Below are 19,305 nucleotides of genomic sequence, written 5' to 3' on the forward strand. Positions count from 1 at the left end.
TACCGCAGCATGGAAGTGACTTTCCACGGTGTGGACTGTCGTCCGGACTTTTCCCTTTCTCAGCCTCGCTGGAACTCATGCGTGACTCAGGAGAAGGCTCTCGGTGGCTATTAACGATGATGGCTAGGTTCTCCCTCCACAGTCGTAGGCCGTAATGTTTCCGAACATTGGACTCTCAAGTGGGGACTCGGGAGAGATGGTGTTGCGCTCAGGTCCTGCTCGCGCGCTTCCCATTGGGACTAGATGGGTCCCCTTTAGTAACCTGACCTCTCATGATCTTGATTCACGTCGTCATCATCACCGCTTCAGATTCAGGGTGCCGCTTAGAGCAAAGGGGGGAAGCCTCCGCCCGGTGGGGTGAGCCAGCCACCCCCCGCGCTCCTCCCCACCGCTTGCCGGCAACGCTTCCACGTGACGACGAGGCTGGATCCAGGGAGCCGCCCACCGGGAGCCGAGCGAAAGAAAACACTCGACGGCGGGCGGCGAGAGAGGCAGTGAGCGCACCTGCTCGCTGCGCACGGAGGCGCACCGCCGCGCAAGGCTCGCCAAACCTCTCCAAGGGCGCGCCTGACCTCTCCAAAGCGCGCAGCAAGGAAGACGAAGAAGAGGTCGCCTCTCGCTCGCCACGTGCGCCGCTGCCCCTCGTCCCATGGCCCTCCCAGGCCGCCGGCTCGCTTCCCTTCCCGGCCCGAGGTGAGCCAACCAGAGAGGGCCCTCCATGCCGGCGCGCCAGAAGCAGGAGGCGAAGAAGAAGAAGAAAGGCGCCGGTGGCGGCCGCGTGGATGCGGCGGCGCTGCTGCTGCTGCGGGAGCGCACGGCAGCCGGAGCAGCCACGGGCTCCCTCGGCCAGCCGCCTCCCGCCGCCGCCCTGCCGAGGATGTTCAGCTGCGTGGGCTGCTTCTGGGTCCTCTTGTCCTCCTGCCTCGTGGCCGTCTGCAGCTTCAGCTTCCTCTCGCCGGCTTGGATCGTGAAGGAGCGCGGCGTTGGCGGGCGGCGTTTGGTGGTGGCCACGGCCGCCGCCCTGGAAGGCAGCGAAGGCGGCGCCGGCGGCGGAGAGGTCAGCTTCGGGCTGCTGTGGCACTGCTCCGAGTCCCTGCGCCACATGTACGACTGCTACACCTTCGGCGGCCTGGGGAGGTTCAGCGAGATCCCCTCCGGCTCCTGGCAGGTGAGCGAGGGGGGAGCCGAAGAGGCTGGTTGAGCCTGTCTAGCTTTGTGTTGTTCACACTGGCAGGCAGCGACAGGGTGGCGGGTTCGGATAATGGGACCTGCCCAGCCCACCAGGAGATGCCAGGGATTGAACCTGGGACCTCTTGCAGGCAAAGCAGGCGTTCTATACCACTGGGCTACAGCTCTTCTTTTAAAACTCAATAAAGGTTCTAGTCCTCATGCTTCTGAATTACACGCTACCGGTAGTTGAATGAGAACATAAGAAGCTGCCTGGCAACAGCTCTCTCTCTCTCTCTCTCTCTCTCTCTCTCTCTCTCTCTCATAATGCCGTATTCCCAGCCTTACCAGGAGATGACATAAGCAATTGAACCTGGGACCTTTCTGCATGCAAAGTGGATGCTCTGCCAATGAGCCCCTGCTTGGAGCTGCCTTATATCAATTGTGCCCGACCGCTAGTCTTTCTAGCTCAGTATTGCTTGTGGCAGCTCTCCAAGGTTTTGGCAACAGGAGGCATTCCCAGACCACTAGGGAAGGGTGGGCATGGAATCTAGGAGTAAAAGGAACATAAGAGGAGCTGCCTTAGACAGGTTGGATGGCCCTCTGTCATGGATGCTTTAGCTGAGATTCCTTCATTGCAGGGGGTTGGACTGGATGACCCTTGGGGTCCCTTCCAACTCTACAGTTTTATGATTCTATACCGAGTCAGACCATTGGTCCATGTGGCTCAGTATTATCTACCCTGACTGGCAGCAGTGGCAGTGGCTGCTCAGGGTTTCCCATGGGGAGACATTCCTAGCCACACCTAGAAATGCTAGGGACTAAACCTTCTGCATGCAAAGCAGTTGTTCTGCCACAGAGGTTTGTGATCCTTCCGCTGAAAGTAAGCATAAAATTCTAGTCCTCATGATTCTGAATAAAGAGCTGGAGCTGGAAGCTGCCCTTTGCTGAGTCTGACCATTGGTCCATCTGGGTCAGTACAGTCATACCTCATGTTACATCCGCTGCGGGTTACGTCTTTTCAGGTTACGGACGCGCCGAACCTGGAAGTCCCAGAACGGGTTACTTTCGGGTTCGACGCATGCGCAAAAACGCTAAATCATGCTTTGCGCATGCGCAGAAGCACCGAATTGCGTCATACGCAGACGCAGCGCTTCAGGATGCGGCCTTTTCATGTTGCAAACGGGCCTCCGGAATGGATCCCGTTCACAACCAGAGGTACCACTGTACTGCCTACACTGACAGGCAGCGGCCCTCCACGGCTTCAGGTGGATAGTTTCCCTGCAGCCCTGCCTGGAGGTGCCATTGGGGAGTGAACCTGGGACCTTCTGCATGCAAAGCAGACACTCTGAAATTGAGCAGTGGCCTTTCTCATAGCCCCTGTGGAATTGTGTCGTAAAATTGCACCTAAATCCGCAGCAGTGACTTCCAAGGTAGGTTGTTTCGTGTCAAGGTTGCCAGCTGAATTGGCTTGCCTCTGAGGTTTTTAATTTTAATTTGTGTCCTGGGTGTGTGTGTGCGCGTGCCTTGTTTTGATGATGCCAAAAATGAATGCCTAGCAGAAAACAAGCCGGAGATGTTTGCTGGGCTGTCCGGGTGTCAGCAGGCAGACAGCGCGTGCTTTGCAGTTAGAAATCTGTTGGGAGCTTCAGGGCAGGAAAAAAAGAAAGCACTTCGCTCCACTACAGGGAGCGAAGGCGACCCAGGTGAATGAATTTTAAGAGTGGGCTCACAGAGGCTGTCCTGGCGGTTGTGCTCTCCCTCCACTGTTGGAGGCAGGATGGTGGGAATCACAAGTGGAGAGAGTGTTGCTGTTGGCACTCAGGTTCTGCATGCGGGTTTCTCTTTGGGGTGTCCAGTTGGCCTCTGTGAGATGCGACGTCCTGGACTAGTTGCGCCCAGTGTTAGAAATTAGCCAGGTGCCAGGCGCATTTTGCTACTGGTGTGGGTCCAATTGCAACTACGAGGAGATTTCTGGATGACAGTTGGGTAACCACAGTTTAAAAACCTCTGCCTCAGTTCATAGTTAATACCATTTCCACTGTTTCTCCCCCCCCCCCTTCTTGTATTCTGGGGCAAGTGAATTGTAAGAGCAAGCTACAGTCAAGCAATGTAGTTGAGGGACCCCAAGGGTCATCTAGTCCAACCTCCTGGTGAATAGACTATGGTGACTGTAACCTAGGTTCAAGGTGCCATTTGGCAAATAGCTTACATATCTGAGTTTCTAACATTGGACACACACCCATGGGCCTGTTCCAGCAGCTGGGGCTTCTGATGTTCTTAGAAGCTTCCATGTTTGATCTCCAGCGTCTTCTATTATAAAAATATTGGGTAACAGGGCTGGGGAAAGACCTGTCTTTGCCTGCAACCTGCTTCCAGGGAGTCCGGCCACTAGATGGGGCTGATGGGGGGAGTAGTAGTTCAAAACATAGAGAGAGTGGGGCACCAGTTTGGGGCTGGCCAGCCCAGACAAGTATCGTAGCTTGTGCAGGAGGCTTAGAGCTGGTGTTTAGAACCATTTCCCACTTAAAGCATTGTTGTTAGGGTAGCTCTTTAGCGAAAAAAGTCGCTTGCAATTAACAAAGAAAAGTAAGGATGGGGAATTATTCCCCCAGAATAAAGCCAATGAGGAGTTGCTATGCTTGGTAGGTGATGGCACTGAATGTTAAATAAGCGTTTGAAACATAAACTGTGTGTTTATGTAAGAATTCAGTGGAGTACCCTGCTGAAGGGCATGGCTGACTGGCTGGCAGGTACCCTGAACTGGAATGCTCCTGTTGACAGGGATGAAGATTACATTGCAGTACAGTCATTCCTCGGTTTAAGTACGCTTCGATTTGAGTACTTTCAGTTTAAGTACTCCACGGACCCATCTGGAACGGATTAATCCACTTTCCATTACTTTCAATGGGAAAGTTCGCTTCAGGTTAAGTACGCTTCAGGTTAAGTACAGACTTCCGGAACCAATTGTGTGCTTAAACCGAGGTACCACTGTAGTTTGTTGTGGGGTGTGCATTTATGCAATGGAATGGAGTACACGGTTGGTTGGTTGGTTGGCTGGCTGGCTGACTGGCAGGTCCCCTGAACAGGAACAGGGGCATAGATAACATTGCAATATTTTGTTGCTGATTCCACTTGCCACTGTATACATTTAAATGATTTATAAAGGATTAAAACAACATTTTAACTTTTATTAATCATGCGTCGGGGGTTGGTCCTCCCCCTCCCCTCCTGCAAATCTTTCGTTCTTGCTCAGTGATGGTGTAGAATCAGCACGAATTCTTGTGTAGCGCATTAATAGGCCAACAAATGTGTTATTATGGGGTCTGTCAGCCACAGCAGCCTGACACTCTTTTACCCCTGTGGAAACTGCCATGGTTGTTGTGAGTGGGAATGTCAATCGGCAGCAAATTATCACCGCTGTGGAACCAGGCTCTTCCGCTTGGCTTGCTTTGCAATATTTACAACCCACCTTTCATTGAGTTGGTTGGAATATTGGAGCACAAGAGAGTTTGATATCTATCTATCTATCTACCGGTATCTATCTATCTATCTATCTATCTATCTATCTATCTATCTATCTATCTATCTATCTATCATCTATCTATTGAGTTGGCTTCATTCTGGGGAGTTTGCATTTCTGGCTTGAACTTCTGCCAATTTCATTTCTGAGTTTTGTGCTAAAGGAGGGTTGCCACCTTTCCTGGCCTGACCCTGCACCTATGCCTCTTGACAAGTTGCTTTGGTACCTCCCTTCCAAAAGGACAAATAGCTTTGGAGGGCTTTTTCTTTTTACTGTGCTCCTAGCATGGGGGAATCAAGTTGAAAACAACACCCGTCCTCCTTGGCCCTTGCTGCGAACTTGAGCCTTGTTGCCCCCCCCTGCAAATAGGAGCAGAACCTGGGGCCTTCTGTGTGCAAGCAGATGCCCTACCACTGAGCTACTGTCCCCCCCCCTAAAAATAAAGCAACATTCTAGTCCTCATGGTTCTGATTTAAATAGGAATATAGGAAGCTACCTTATACTGAGTCAGGCCACCAGCCCATCTAGCTCAATATTGTCTGCACCCACCAGCAGCTGATCTCCAGTGTTTCAGGCAGTGGGACATACCCAGCCCTAACTGGAATTGCCACTGGGGATTGAACCTGGGACCATCTGCATGCAAGGCCAGATGCCCTGCCACTGAGCTACACTCCCCTCTATTTAAATCGGGAGTGGGGGAACCCTGTTCAGCTTGAGGGCCGCATTCTGTTGTAACTCGTGAGCAACCTCTTGGGAGCCACATGGCAGGGCCAAAGGCAGAAGTGGGCAGAGCAACAAATGTGCTTCGTAAAAAAATGTCAGGGGTTTGATACAGTTTTACACCTTCTTCTGCGTAAGTCACAGGCAGGTCAAAGCACTCAAGGGGAGCTTATCCAGGTGATCTGGGTTGTGGACCTGGAAGGGGCATGTGGAAAAGCCCCCAGGGCCAGATAAGGAAGCCTGGAGGGGCCACATTTGGCACCCTGAGCCAGAGGTTTCCCTATTCATCATCATCATCACCATCGTTTTATTTGTATATGCCGCCATTCCATAGTTGAAACCATGCTCAAGCCAGTTTATGACGAGATTTACGCAATTACAAACATAACAGAAGTGACGAACAATAAATAAAACACATCAAAAAGTACAACAACCAAATGGAAACAATTTCCACATAAATAATAAGATCCCAAACCAAAGATACAACAATAACAGCAATAACAGCAACAACTTCTCCCAGCCCCCCTGTAAACAAGTTAAGGGTTTGAAAAAGAATCACACAGTGCCAAACAGGCTTGAACTTTAGAGGCATTTGGGAGCCTCAAACCTGCACAGAAGTTTAGTTAGGTGCTAATAGTAGTTAGGCTACTATTCCTAGCTTGGTGGCGAAGAGACGGGAACGTTTTGGCTTGCTAAATTACTGTGTTTGAACAGATTTAGAAGGGACGCTGGGCGTGTATAAATACACACTGTGTATTTATGATGTGGCTTGCAGGGTGTTCTGAATAAGCTTTGTGCTTTGCTGTGTGCACAGTGCGGCCATAGATATTTGGACTACAACTCCCTTCATCCATGGCCATTGGCCATGCTGGCAGGGAGCCTAAGCAGAGCCCCACTGGATCAGACCAAAGGATGCTCCAGCATCCTCTTCTCACTATGCTCAAGCAGATCCCCCAATGGGAAGCCCGCGAGCAGGACCTGAGAGCAAGAGCCGTGCTCTCTCCATGTGCGACTCCCAGCAAATGGTCCCCAGACACATACTGTACTGCCTCATTGATAACCTTCTCCTCCATGCGTTTGTGTAACGCCCTTGCCAAGCCACCCAGGTTGAACTATGTGCTGTATTATCTTTAGGGCAGACTTTTTTTCATGCAGCGCATAGTTAATTTATGGAACTCTCTCCCACAGGAGGCAGCGATGGCCCCAAACTTATTTCTTCTTCTTTCTTTGGCGGTCACTCGTAGCTGAGTAAGATTGTCTTCCATAAACACGATTTTAACAATGGGCCCGTAAGTGACTGTGGAGGCCAATTCTGGATCCACACGTCCTTCCACAGTGGGGACATTGGTTTCCAGGCGGGAGTTGATCACGGTGTGGATTTGCCAAGCATGCCTTCCTCTTAGCACATTTCTCCCTTGCGTCCTCAAAGCCCATGACACCTTTGGTAAAGGCTGTTCTCCAACTGGAGTGCTCACAGGCCAGTGTTTCCCAATTGTCAGTGTTTATACTACCGTACATTTTTTAAGATTTGCCTTGAGACAGTCTTTAAACTTCTTTTGTTGACCACCAGCATTACGCTTTCCATTTTAAAGTTCGGAATAGAGTACAGTGGAACCTTGGTTTATGAACACCTCGGTTTACGAATTTTCAGTTTACGAACGCCGCGGACCCATCTGGAATGGATTAATTCACTTTCCATTACTTTCAATGGGAAAGTTCGCTTCAGTTTATGAACAGACTTCCGGAACCAATTACACCCATGCTTCGGGTGAAGTATGCTTCAGGTTGAGTACTCCGCGGACCTGTCTGGAACGGATTAATCCACTTTCCATTACTTTCAATGGGAAAGTTCACTTCAGTTTATGAACGCTTCAGTTTATGAGCAGACTTCTGGAACCAATTGTGTTCATAAACCGAGGTACCACTGTAGTTGCTTTGGAAGATGGCTTTTCAAAGCCACTTAGATGGCTTTGAAAAAGGATTGGGCAAGGCTACCGGCTACGATGGCTACGATCAGAGATAGCAATGTTTCTCCATCCCTGGGATACAGCGGGTGTCACCCTTGGGTCAATCCACAGCCCTGCCTTGCTGTGGCTATTCATTCTTTTAGCATGTCGCAGGAGTTCTGCTGGCATTTTATCGGCGTAGTTGGCATTCTGTTGAATTTCCACCAGATCCTAATTTCCCTGCCCCTGCCCTTGAAAAAAGCTGGTCTCAGCTGCAATAGAGGGTGGTGACCTTTACAAATCTCGAAGATTTCCGAGGTTGGCTTCAGATGTTGTTGGAAAACCTGCCTCCCCCACCCCATTGCTGGGGGTGGGGGTGCTGAAGTAGCCACCCCGCAAATCCTCCTACCCAGGCGGTGGCTGGGAGAAGGAACTGGAGGGGTGTGTGTGTGTGTGTGTGTATACAGCCTGTGCCTTTTGTCTGAGGGAGCTGCTCTCACCAAAGGATCATTAATGCACGCTGTGTGTTTTGTAGGAAGGGGAATTATGCTAATCGCCTTACAAATGATGCTTTGAGTCGTGCCTGGAGGTTAATTAAGGGGCCTTTCCCCTCAGAAAGAGGGGCACTGTGTCTGTTTAAAAATGCAAACACTGTTTTAGATCGAAGGAGCGGTCTCCCTGGACTTCTTGTTTTGCAGCTTGAGAGCAATGAGTCTAGCTTCGTTATATACCTATATTTACCCCCACTTCCAATATCCCAGGCCCACAGGAGTGAGCGGACACTGAGGGCCATAGTTTGCACCTCCTTGTCCCTCTTGGTCCTCACATGCTGCTTGTCTAGGTGCAAGGATCCCTCCCCATGCCCTGTGTTCTCCCTAATGGGGCTAAACTATACAACTTCCTCATCTGTGCCCTAAATGATGCATCTGCAGGGCGCGGGGAGCCTATATTGCCTAATGCTCTGGATTATGTACTTCAGATCTTGGGTCCTTAGGTTTCTTGAAGCCTCAGGGCCCATTACTAACCCCAGCCCTATCAATTGGTTATCACAGTGAGACCAGCAGAAGCAATCACCCCCTCCTATTAACATCATCCAGCTGTGTGTGCTGTTCCTTTTGCAACCAAACCACTTGCCGTTCATGCACAAGAGTACAGCAGGCTTGCGGGAACTTCTTTCAGAAGTAGGAAAAAAGCTTTTTTTGCTGGGGGGAAACCTAAAACTGAAAAGCATCCAGTGAGGACTGAGCATGCTTAAGAATTTTTGTTTAACTTTTTTGGAGTGTGTGTGTTAGGAAATTGAATGGAGTGGTCTTGGCAGAGGGCCTGGCTGGCACCCTGGTGAGGAATGCAGCCCACTGCAACTTTTTGTTGTAGGTCATGCCTGTTGGTTCAAGTCTCAGGTTAGCTTAGGGCAGGCATAGGCAACCTTGGCTCTCCAGATGTTTTGGAACTACAACTCCCATGATCCCTAGCTAACAGGGCCAGTGGTCAGGGATCAAGGGAGTTGTAGTTCAAAAACATCTGGAGAGCCAAGGTTGCCTATGGCTGGCTTAGGGCTTAGGTAACAGATCTCTTTCCTGGTTATCTGTTTATTCAAGGGAAGGAACCTTCTCCAGCCCAGAGGGGGGCCCTGAGAGAGAAACTGGGTGGGGGCTTTGGGTAGTGTCTCTGCTTGCTGTGAAATGCTCTCCTTATTTGGCATGAGGGAGTAATTCAATTCAGTTTGCATTTAAAGACGAATCTTCCCGATTTGCACTTTCTGAAACAATATGCAAAGCATATCCACCCTTCGAAATCTCCTCCAAATTTTGCCCAAATGTATTCCAAATCCTACATGGAGATGCCTGGGATTGAACCCTTAACCTTCTGTATGTCAAACAGGCTCTCTATTGCTAAGCTGCAGCCGCACCCCCCCCCAAAAAAATTAATGTGCTGCGGATTAATTAATATGAATGAATCACACATTGTGAATTTGGGAGGCTTGGATAAAGCTAACAATGTGTGTCTTTGGGTTGTCGTCCCCCCCCCCCCCCCCGGCGCATGCAGCGTCTGCTAAGATACTGATCCGGCAGGAAGGATGGGGGTGCAGGTACCTCAAATGAGGATTCCATTCTTGATGTTGATTGGGTGGCAGGGAAGGACCCCATTGCTCCTCTGGAGCAGTAATGAAGGCAGGTTGGGAACAAGAGAAAGTGGGGGTCTGATGCACCCAAGGTGGCCGCCTAATTAAAATTTCATTAAGCTTCTTTGCCTGCCTTGGTGGGGGTCTCTGGCTGCACAACTGATGTGCTAATGCCTTCGCTTGCCTCTTTCCTTACTCTTTCCCTCCCTGTCTATCATCTCCTCCCGCTCCCAGATAAAAAAACAGCATTGTGAGGGGACTGCGCACAGCAACAATCCCCTCTCCCTTCTCCCCCCCCCCAACACCAGCAATGGGCTGGGTTTATTACAGGAACACAGGAACCTGCTTTAAACCAAGGCAGAGTTATTTGCACATCTACCCACTGTTGGCAACTCTGACTGCCAGAGCAGGGTTCCCCACCTCATGCCCCGTTGCCTGCTACACTGGGGGGGGGGTGCCTGTAACCACTCTAACCACTAGGCAATACTGCCTGTTGGTGCTATGACTTTACCTTTGTCCAGCCTCTTCCATCACCTCTGACTGCAGGATGGCTTTGATTTTCATTCACTATGGAAAGTAAAGGCAATTGTCGCCTGCAGCCTTTGCACATGAACCAATGCTGTCAACTCTGGTCAACTCTCACTGCTGCATCTGGGAGATGATCGCATATGTGAACGGAAGGGTGCTGGGGGTGGGGGGGTTGTGGGGCTGACTGCAAAAAGGCGCAGCCTGGAATCTATTCATGGATCAAGGGAGAGGAAAGCATTGCATTAAGAAAGCCTTCCTTGCTGTTTTTGAATTCTCATCCCCTGGAGCGTGAGAGACGTTTCTAGGGAAACAAGTATTGCTGAGCATCTGCAGAGTCCAGTACAATTGCACTTCTCCACTGCGTTCAATAAATGGGGGGGGGGCGGACATAGTATTGCTGAGCATGTGCAGAGTTCAGCGCAACTGCATTTTACCTGGACCTCTGATAACTGCTCAAAGGGGGGAGGCTTTTAAGAGAAGGGTAGGCAGGCACTTTTCAGGGACAGATCGCTGTCCCTTTGGAAAGGGGGTTGGTTTGGATGACCTCCCAAGATACTGTTGGTCCTAACCTTGTGTTTCCTCAAGTCTTTCAACTCTGGCACTTCTCCTGAACGTTTTCTTTTACTGTGCTTGCAAACCAAATGTCGACTGTTGTGTTTCAGGGCTGGGGATGTGCAACCCTCCCGGGTGGTGCTTGGCTGCAATTCCCATTATTGTCCCTGACCATGGAGCTACCTTTTGCTGGCTGAGGTGGGTGGGAGTTGGAGTCTAGTCCAACAACATCTGGAGTACCACAGGTATTCCCCACCCCCAGTCGACTGGGTGGGTGAGCAGAGGTGATAGAATCATAGAATTGTAGAGTTGGAAGGGACCGCAAGGGTCATCCAGTCCAATGCCCCCCCCCAAAGGATCCTGGGAATTGTAGTTTACCCCTAGAGCTGCAATTTCCATCTAGTCCAACCCTAACCCTAATCATTGTCCTTAGCAAACTACAGTTCTCAGGATTTTTCGGGGGAAGCCATGGGCTTTAAATGTTCAATGTAGATGTGGCCACATGTGGTTTGAAGGGCAATAAATCAAAGAGAACTTGAGCAAAATAAGTATCTTCTCCCCATGTCCCAATTGCCTCTATCTCCTGACTCCAATCCTGCTTACTTCCTTGATGAGCCGGCGTTGAGCCACATGGGCTTCTCAGAGCATTCTGTGACATCGGAGCACTTCCACCTATGATTGGGGAGGACTGGAGCTTGTAGATAACAGCCAGGTTGTTATTATTTTTTTTAGCCTGACTTCTTTTGAATTTTGAGAGTTCACCAATAAGATATGCAGAATCCAAGTATTTGAGATTCTCTTCTTCCCTCTTGTTACAAACAGCTTTACTTAACTTTCTAATAAAGAGGTTTGATACTTGTTTTAAAAGCACTATTTGTAGAGAATGAATATGTCATCAACATAATTGTCTGTAATAAACATTAACTTGTGAGGTTGCCAAATGCACAAGTTGGCCCCGGTGCTTCTGTTTAGTCAGGCTGTCAACTTCCTAAACATGTGTGTTTTAATTGTGACACCCTTCCCCTCCCCTCCAGACCCAAGAGGGTCCCCCCACCCCATAGTTTGAGGACTCGGCTTCTACTATTCCTTAACTCGGGAGGTGCTTTCCATGGTTTCATTCTCCTCTCTTGGTCACTATTGATCTCTTTCGATCCCACAAGCAGAATCTATTTTTTTGAATTATTTCCCTGCCAACAAAAGGCCATAAAATCTCCCTGTCTCCTGCTTCTCTTCCCACCCCCAATCCTACTCCTGAGGGTGATTAATTGTTTATCCCCTAAACAAATTAAGAGCCTCTTGGCGGGTCCATCAATATGCCTTTATGTGGCCTAATAAATCCTGATTAATGACAGACCCATATAAATCTCTGTATTACCTTTTTGGTGGTTGGTACGAGGTGAGCTTCAGCCATTCGCTCGGTTTAAAAAAAAAACACATGAAACTTTAAGACCTGTATGTGGAACAATACTTAAATCGGTTAGTTAATTCACAGTTGAATTAAAATGTGCTCAACAGATTATTCTGAAGGCCCAGGATAAGTTTGTGTCTGTTCCCCACCTGGCTGGCAAAAACTGACTTTCCTGTTAAGACAGCCAGAGTGTCTTTGGTTAGAGATACGACAGAACAAAACGAAGAGCATTAAACTCAGTTGCTTTGTTTGCAGTTTGGCAGTGTAACCGACTCACTCAGAAGCTGCCGGGCTCTTTTCTTGGACGTTTTCCAACAGAGGTTGGATGGCTAACTGTCAGGGGTGCTTTAGCTGTGATTCCTGCATTGCAGGGGGTTGGACTAGATGGTGTTTGGGGGTCCCTTCCAACTCTTATGAATCTACAAGTCAGCAGTAGATTGCTGGATTGCCACTTGGTGGCTGGATGACCGAGCATCCTTCTCCAATTCATGGTCCTGGCAAAGGGAAAAACCCACTGTACATGTATGAGCTCACAGGCTGCTTCTAGAACAAGGCTGGGGAACCTCTGGTCAGGAGCCAAATGAAGCCCCACCCCCGGTCTCTCCCTCTGCCCCCTGCAATGCTCCCTAGGCCACGCCTCCTCTCCTCAGGCCACGCCCCTCACCAGCCCGGCTTCTTGGACTCGGAAAATGCCCCTTGCTTGCCTGGATGGAGGGTAGAGAGAAAATTGTGTGAGTGACTATGTGCAGAAACTAGCTTCATATGCAGATGTAAAATTTCTTCTTCTTTTATTATTATAATAATATTTAATTATATCCTGACTTTACCCCAGACTGGGACTCAAGGTGGCTTACATGAATTAAAACAACACGTATAAAATACGGAAAGCTAAAAAACATATGAAAAATATTAATTTAGAAGTAATCAATCTAATTCAAACAATATTTAAAACAAATACAGACAGTAAAAACAGCACAGAATTATTATAAGCGCTTTCCTTGAAAATAACAGTCAGTTCCACAAAGCCTGCCGGCGGAAGGATAGCAAGCAGAGAGTCACTCTAGCTTCTCTAGGCAGGGAGTTCCAAAGTTGTCTTGGAGCAGCCACCAAGAAGGCCCTCTCCTGCATCCCCACCATGCATGCCTGTGAGGGTGGCAGGACTGGGAGAAAGATCTCTGAAGATCTCTGAGCCCAGGCAGATGCGAATGGGAGTTTCCTCTCTTCCATCTAGTGGCTGACATTGCATGATAAAAAGCTCCCTTCCCCCCAAATAAATAAACGTATCAACAGATGCTGCAATTGTTAAGCATGGGCGGGACAGATTGTGTTTTTGTGTCTTTCCCCTCAAATCCCCAGTCAGCCTATCCTTTTGCCACTGAACTATTTTTGGTACGTTCCCTTCCAACTCTTTCCTGTTTCTCTCTCTCTCTCAACCCTCCCCCCTCCGATTTCCTTCCTGCTCTGTAGTAAAGGATAATGGAGGCTCTGACTTCCCAAAAGGTCAAAGACGGGTGTGTGTGGTTGGTTTTTTTTATTATTGTTCTAGCAGCTGATCACAGTAATTTAGTTTTCCTGTTTTAGAGAAGTGGTGCCATTTTTTAAAAAAGTGCTCTGCATTCCTGCAGGACCTGCTATTGTGCAGGACACAGACGAATTGGCCGCCTCCACCGTGTGAGTCTGCTTGGCAGGCAGACAAGTCGGAAGAGGCGCCTTATTTTTCCAGGGTTGTTGTTGTGGTTGTTTTTTTGCATCCACAGTTAGCAGATATTTTGCACTTCAAGAGGAATCATAGGAACATACGAAATTGCCTTACACTGAGTTGAATCATTAGTTTGCCTGGCTTGGTATTGTCCGTTCTGTTGGTGTCTCGTTTCCAGAGTTTCAGATAGTGGGATGCTATCTGCAGGATGCTCAGTCCCCAGCCCTACTTGGAGATTGAACACAGGCCATTCTGCTTGCAAGGCAGGTACTCTGCCTCTGAGTTGCCGTTCTTTCCCTAAATATAAAGTGAGGTGCTAGTCCTCATGCCTCTGGGTGAAGCGACTGAATTAAACAGGAAGTTGCCTTAAACTGAGTCAGACCGTTGGTCCACCTAGCTCACCTGGACATGACGAGGGTTGGACCTGGGCCCTTCTGCACGCAGAGCAGGTGCTCCCCCGCTCAGCCGAGGCCATTCCCTGCTCTTTTGTAAGCACACAGCCTGCCATCCCCAGGAGCTGAGAGGCAATCTGTTTTCTTGCGTGAACGCAGCTTCTGGCACAGACTTTCCTCTCCACCCCGCCCCCCGCAACCTTAAATGGAAGCTCCATTCCCCCGCAGGGAAACTCTGAAGCAAGCCGAGTGATGGTGATGGTGAAGGGGGGTGGGGAGAGGCATGGGAGGCAGGGAGTGGAGTAATCTCTTGCTCGGTTCCAGTAAATAATACATCAAGATGGCAGATCAGAAATGAAATTATCATTGGGAATGCAGAAGCACTGGCTAGTAATCACATGCAGACTACTCAGTGTGTGTTGTGTTTGAGAGAGAGAGAGATAGATAGAGTGTGTGTGTGTGTGTGTGTGTGTGTTCAGGGGGGCTACTTCTGCCCTCTTGATTAATTATGTAGACGAGAGAAGGTGAGGTATCTTTTTATATTATTATTGTGCGGCTCCCCACACTGCATGGATTATTGGGGGAGAGTTATAAAAACTCCTCCTTGATATGGGGCAGAGGGATTTGCTTTGATCAACTTGGAGGACAAAGAGAATGGGAAGGCACACATCTGGAGGGCCCCCCCCTCCCACAGGCCCAGCCCCATTGGTCATGCTGGGAGTTGGAATCCCGCAGCCCACAACTCTTAAGCAGTTCCAGCACCATGGAGAGTTCCAAGTGAGCAGCTTGCCCCACCAGGAAAGGAGGCCAGTGGTTTCAGCACCATGGAGAGTTCTGCTCCCCCCCCCCCCAAATGAGACCATCAGAGGTGCTCTGCTGGGTCTTTCAGTGTACAGTTCTATATGCAAAAGAGGTGCCATTGTTCCCCTTCCTCCCTTAAGAACAGAAGAAGCTATGGAGGAGCTGCCCCCCACCCAAAAAATGCTGGCGGATTTCAGCTCTCAGCGTCCCTGCCCATTGCTCATACTGGCAAGGGGGGCCAATGGTTGCCCCACCACAGCCTGGTCCATCCAGAGAAGGTACCCATGAGGCAGAGAGTTCCAAGGGAATGGCTTGCCCCAGCTAAGGCTAACAGAAGAGCCTGGCTACTGGATCATGCCAGAGGGGCCGCATCTAATCCAGCATCCTGTTCTCACAGCAGCAAACCAGGTACCCCAATGGGAAACCCACAGACGGGGTGTGCAAGAGCATTCCCATCTCCCCCCCCCCTCATGCTAGAAGCATGCGACCTCTGGCCCTGGAGCCAGTAAGCAACAGCTAATGCGTTCCCTGGCTGCGTGGCGCCAGGTCATGCGTCCGTTAATGGGAGCTTATCTAGCCCCTGGATGATGCAGGTGAAGAAAGGAGCGAAATGAATTTCTTTTACGAGCCCATGTAGTATGGCGGGTGGGTGGGGGAGAGAAGGTGTTGGCTGAGGAAATGAATTCCAGCTATGAATACCGAATGGAATCTCTAAATAACTGCGTGCATGGGAAATGTTCTTTTCCTGCTGTTTGGGGACGGGAAGGAGGGGGCTCATCAGGGTTCCTCTCAAGTGTAATTCTTGGGCAAAGTGTCCATGGACAGCATTCTAAAGAGCCGAGAGATGCGAACCTTTCTGTGTGGTGAGTGCACATTTTTGGAAGCGAACTCATTGGAACTTCTAAAAAGACGCATACTAGATTCCATTTGCAATTACTGAGTGTTGAAATTATTGCAGTTTCCATCCCTAGGTCCTTAAGTCCTCTGCTCCATCTTCTGCACAATAGCCTTCCTGATTTGAAATATATTCATTTGTCTATGTTAAAAATGTATATCCTGCTTTTCACCATCTAGCCCTCGATAGCGGCTTTGCAACGATAAAAATACATGAAATGTGCACAGAGGTGCTTCTGTTCTCCCTGGCTGGCTGGGCGTCTTCTGCGAAGGGTGCATTTTAATTAAGGGACGTTCAGGAGCGGCCGGCAGGGCTGGTAACTGGATCCGTTTAATCTATCAGCGGAGGCAGCGAGACGCGTCGGCAGCCTCTAATGGCACTTGTGTGTTCAATCTCTAATCCCGCCAAGCATGTAATACATTTCCTATTAATGCTCAACTGCCGGCATCCTGATCACCCTGGGGACTGAGCGACGGGTGAACTGTGGGCGATAGATTTAACGGCACGAAAGGGACCCCGAGAGGGGGGTATGTGTTACAGGGAGTTGGGGAGCAAACTCGGGTCCTGATCCATCCTGTGTTCTGCTTCCTGTGAGACAAATACTGTTCTTTAATTATTGTGTGTGTGTGTGTGAGAACAACAGACGTTGGCCCTTCAAGCTCCTCTGCCTGGCCCATGGAACCGTCTCCAGGCCACACACCCCCATCTGCAGGTGACACCCCCTATGGCCCTTGCTTTGCACCATCCGTGGGTACTTCTGCCTGGCTGGAAATGCATCTTTCTATGGCTCCGCCCGCATCTGGCATGTGGCCCCTGGAAGGTTGCCCAGAAGGGACAGCGGCCCTTGGGCTGGTGAAGGTCCCCTACCCCTGGATTAAAAGGCAGTGTGACTTACCTGCCTTTGCTGTACCTGTGCATTTGATGAAAAAGTGTTCAGAAATGAGGCCAATGGTTTTTTTGTTTGCAGAAGGACCGGCTCAGCCGCAGAGTAGCTGCTCTGCGTGCCGGACAATCCAGGTCCAGTCCCTAAAGAGGGTTTAATCTCCTGGCTCACATGTCCTGCCTCATCCCCAACCCAACATTTTCTTCCCAAGGTATTGCGTTAAGGGCTCAAGCAAGCCAATTCCCTCTCCCCACCAGACACACCCAGTTGGAAACTCACTGAGTAGGGGATGTTGTCAAGCCATTTTTTTGGGGGGGGGGCAGGTTTAACTTTTTTTTTAACAAGCAGATATAAAGATAGAACTCCTGTCCACTGGGAATGTGCAAAAATCCCCTCTTTGTTTTGAGGCCACCAAAATGAAGTTGGTATTAGAAGTGCTTGTGGTAGTGATAAGGATCTGTTCGCTTGGTAGTCTTAACTGTGTGTGTGTGTGTGTGTGTACAAATGGAAGATGTTATCCTCTTCCTTGCCCACCCCACCCCCCTTTGACTCTCTGACCCCCAGTTGATGCTGGGCTCCAGCTTTCCGGCAGCCTGCTTGACCAATGGTCAGGGATGGTGGGAGTTGGGCGTCCAGCAAAATCTGGTGCTCTACAGAGCCTCCATTCCCATTGGATGTGCATGTGGCTCCAGCTTGTCTGAACCCCCCCACACCTGTTCGCTTTTTACCCACCGTACTTATGATGGCACACCTCTTAATTTCTTGGCTTGAAGCAGGTAACCAGAGGGTCAACATATGCTAACTGAACAGTGGCACATCAGAGAGCCTGTGTGGTGTAGAGGTTAGAGTGCTGGACCAGGGTTCAAATCCCGCACTCAGCAGAAACTCGCTGGGTGACTTTGGGCTCAGGCTCTCAGCCTAACCTACCTCGCAGGGTGGTTGTGAGGAGAAAAAGAGGGAAGAGGAGAACTTTGAGCTCCTTGGAGGAAAGGGGAGTATAAATGTAACAATGAATGTGTTTGTTTTTTTTAATTCATATTTTCAGACGAGTGCTGTGCTGTGTTCGGGGGGCTGTGCTCTCCTAGCCTTCAGCTCCCTCCTGGCTGTCATTGTGATCTTCCTTCCCAGCGGGCCGTGTGAGAGGAGGGTCTGCACCCTGGCTGGCTACATTCAGACAGCAGCGGGTAAGTCTATAAACCGTCCTTTTTTTGCAACTTGTATCTGCGAGTTTAACTGGATCAATTGTTTACAGCAGAGAAGGGCCCGAGGGCCGTATTCCCTTCTGAGCAGCCTTCTGGGGGCCACATCCCACTGGTGGGCGGCGCCAAAGTGGGTGGAGCCAGAAATGCAAATCTTGCCTTGCTGCAGTAGGCTAGTTTCTACACCCACAGTCACACACCCCTCTCTCCATCCTCCATCCAGGCAAGCAAAGAGGCATGATAAGAGGTAAAAGGCACATTTCCAGCCAGGCAAAACCACTCAAGGAGAGGTGTGGCTTAGGAAGAATCCAGAGGGCTGGATAGAGAGGCTTGGAGAGCCACATTTAACCAGAGGTTTCCCATCCCTGATTTAGCCATTAAATTTTCTAAAGAGGTATTTCAACTGTGTGGTCTGTAGATAGGTACATATCTGTAGAATGGTATATGTCATATTTATTATGTATAGGTTATTATTCTATTTTTAAAAAAGGTTTCCTATTTCCTTGTTGCTTTGTTGTTGTTGTTTAGTCGTGTCCGACTCTTCGTGACCCCATGGACCATAGCACGCCAGGCACTCCTGTCTTCCACTGCCTCCCGCAGTTTAGTCAAACTCATGTTCGTAGCTTCGAGAACACTGTCCAACCATCTCGTCCTCTGTCGTCCCCTTCTCCTAGTGCCCTCAATCTTTCCCAACATCAGGGTCTTTTCCAGGGAGTCTTCTCTTCTCATGAGGTGGCCAAAGTATTGGAGCCTCAGCTTCACGATCTGTCCTTCCAGTGAGCGCTCAGGGCTGATTTCCTTAAGAATGGATAGGTTTGATCTTCTTGCAGTCCATGGGACTCTCAAGAGTCTCCTCCAGCACCTTGTTGCTTTAATCAATTTATATTCGCTGAATTTTTCCTTGAGTTTATTCCTTCTTTGCTACTGGTGCTTGTCTAGACTTTTTTTTTAAAAAAAAGTTTTGCTCCAGTGAACTAGAAACTTAGATCCGCCTCCGCTGAGAATATGTGAACCTTCTCCATAGAACACATAGTGGACTAGAAACTTAAATTTGCCTCGCCTTGTTTTACGGAGAATGTGAGCGCTCTGCGCAGAACCCTGTGGAAGGAAGTACATTTGCTCGTGAGATTCTTTACCTGTGTTTCTTCCCATCTGCCCCCCCTGTGCCAGCAGATAAATAAATAAACAAACCAACAAACCACAATGTCTTTATTTATTTATTTATTTATGCTGCTTTTGCTGTTCAAGCAGAGAGTGCCTGGATTTCTTGATGAATAAGACCAAAGCTAGCAGGTGGAGGGGAGGAGGGATGGGCGAGCGGCACGAGGAGGAACCCAAGAGTATCCTTGTGACCTGAATCCCAATTGATTTCAGATTATTACTGTTGACTGGAAAAGGCGCCGCGTTTTCAAAGCACCATTAATCCACCGTGAACTGAAATTAAGAGGCATGGTGCTTCCTGAGCCGCGG

At 49.4% G+C, this 19,305-nt stretch overlaps 1 protein-coding gene across 1 annotated transcript in view; it reads left to right on the forward strand.

The window, feature by feature from the left end:
- The first annotated feature begins 467 nt into the window (after positions 1-467).
- The window catches only part of LHFPL7 (LHFPL tetraspan subfamily member 7), a 63,991-nt gene continuing 45,153 nt past the window's right edge, over positions 468-19,305 (forward strand). Inside the window, exons 1-2 of the mRNA XM_035139688.3 lie at positions 468-1,168; positions 17,682-17,820. Coding sequence (XP_034995579.2) covers positions 719-1,168; positions 17,682-17,820 — 589 coding nt within the window. The 5' untranslated portion in view covers positions 468-718. The remainder of the gene's footprint in view (positions 1,169-17,681; positions 17,821-19,305) is intronic.

This window comes from Zootoca vivipara, chromosome 14, assembly GCF_965207765.1.
Source record: "Zootoca vivipara chromosome 14, rZooViv2.hap1.1, whole genome shotgun sequence".
Lineage (NCBI taxonomy): Eukaryota > Metazoa > Chordata > Lepidosauria > Squamata > Lacertidae > Zootoca > Zootoca vivipara.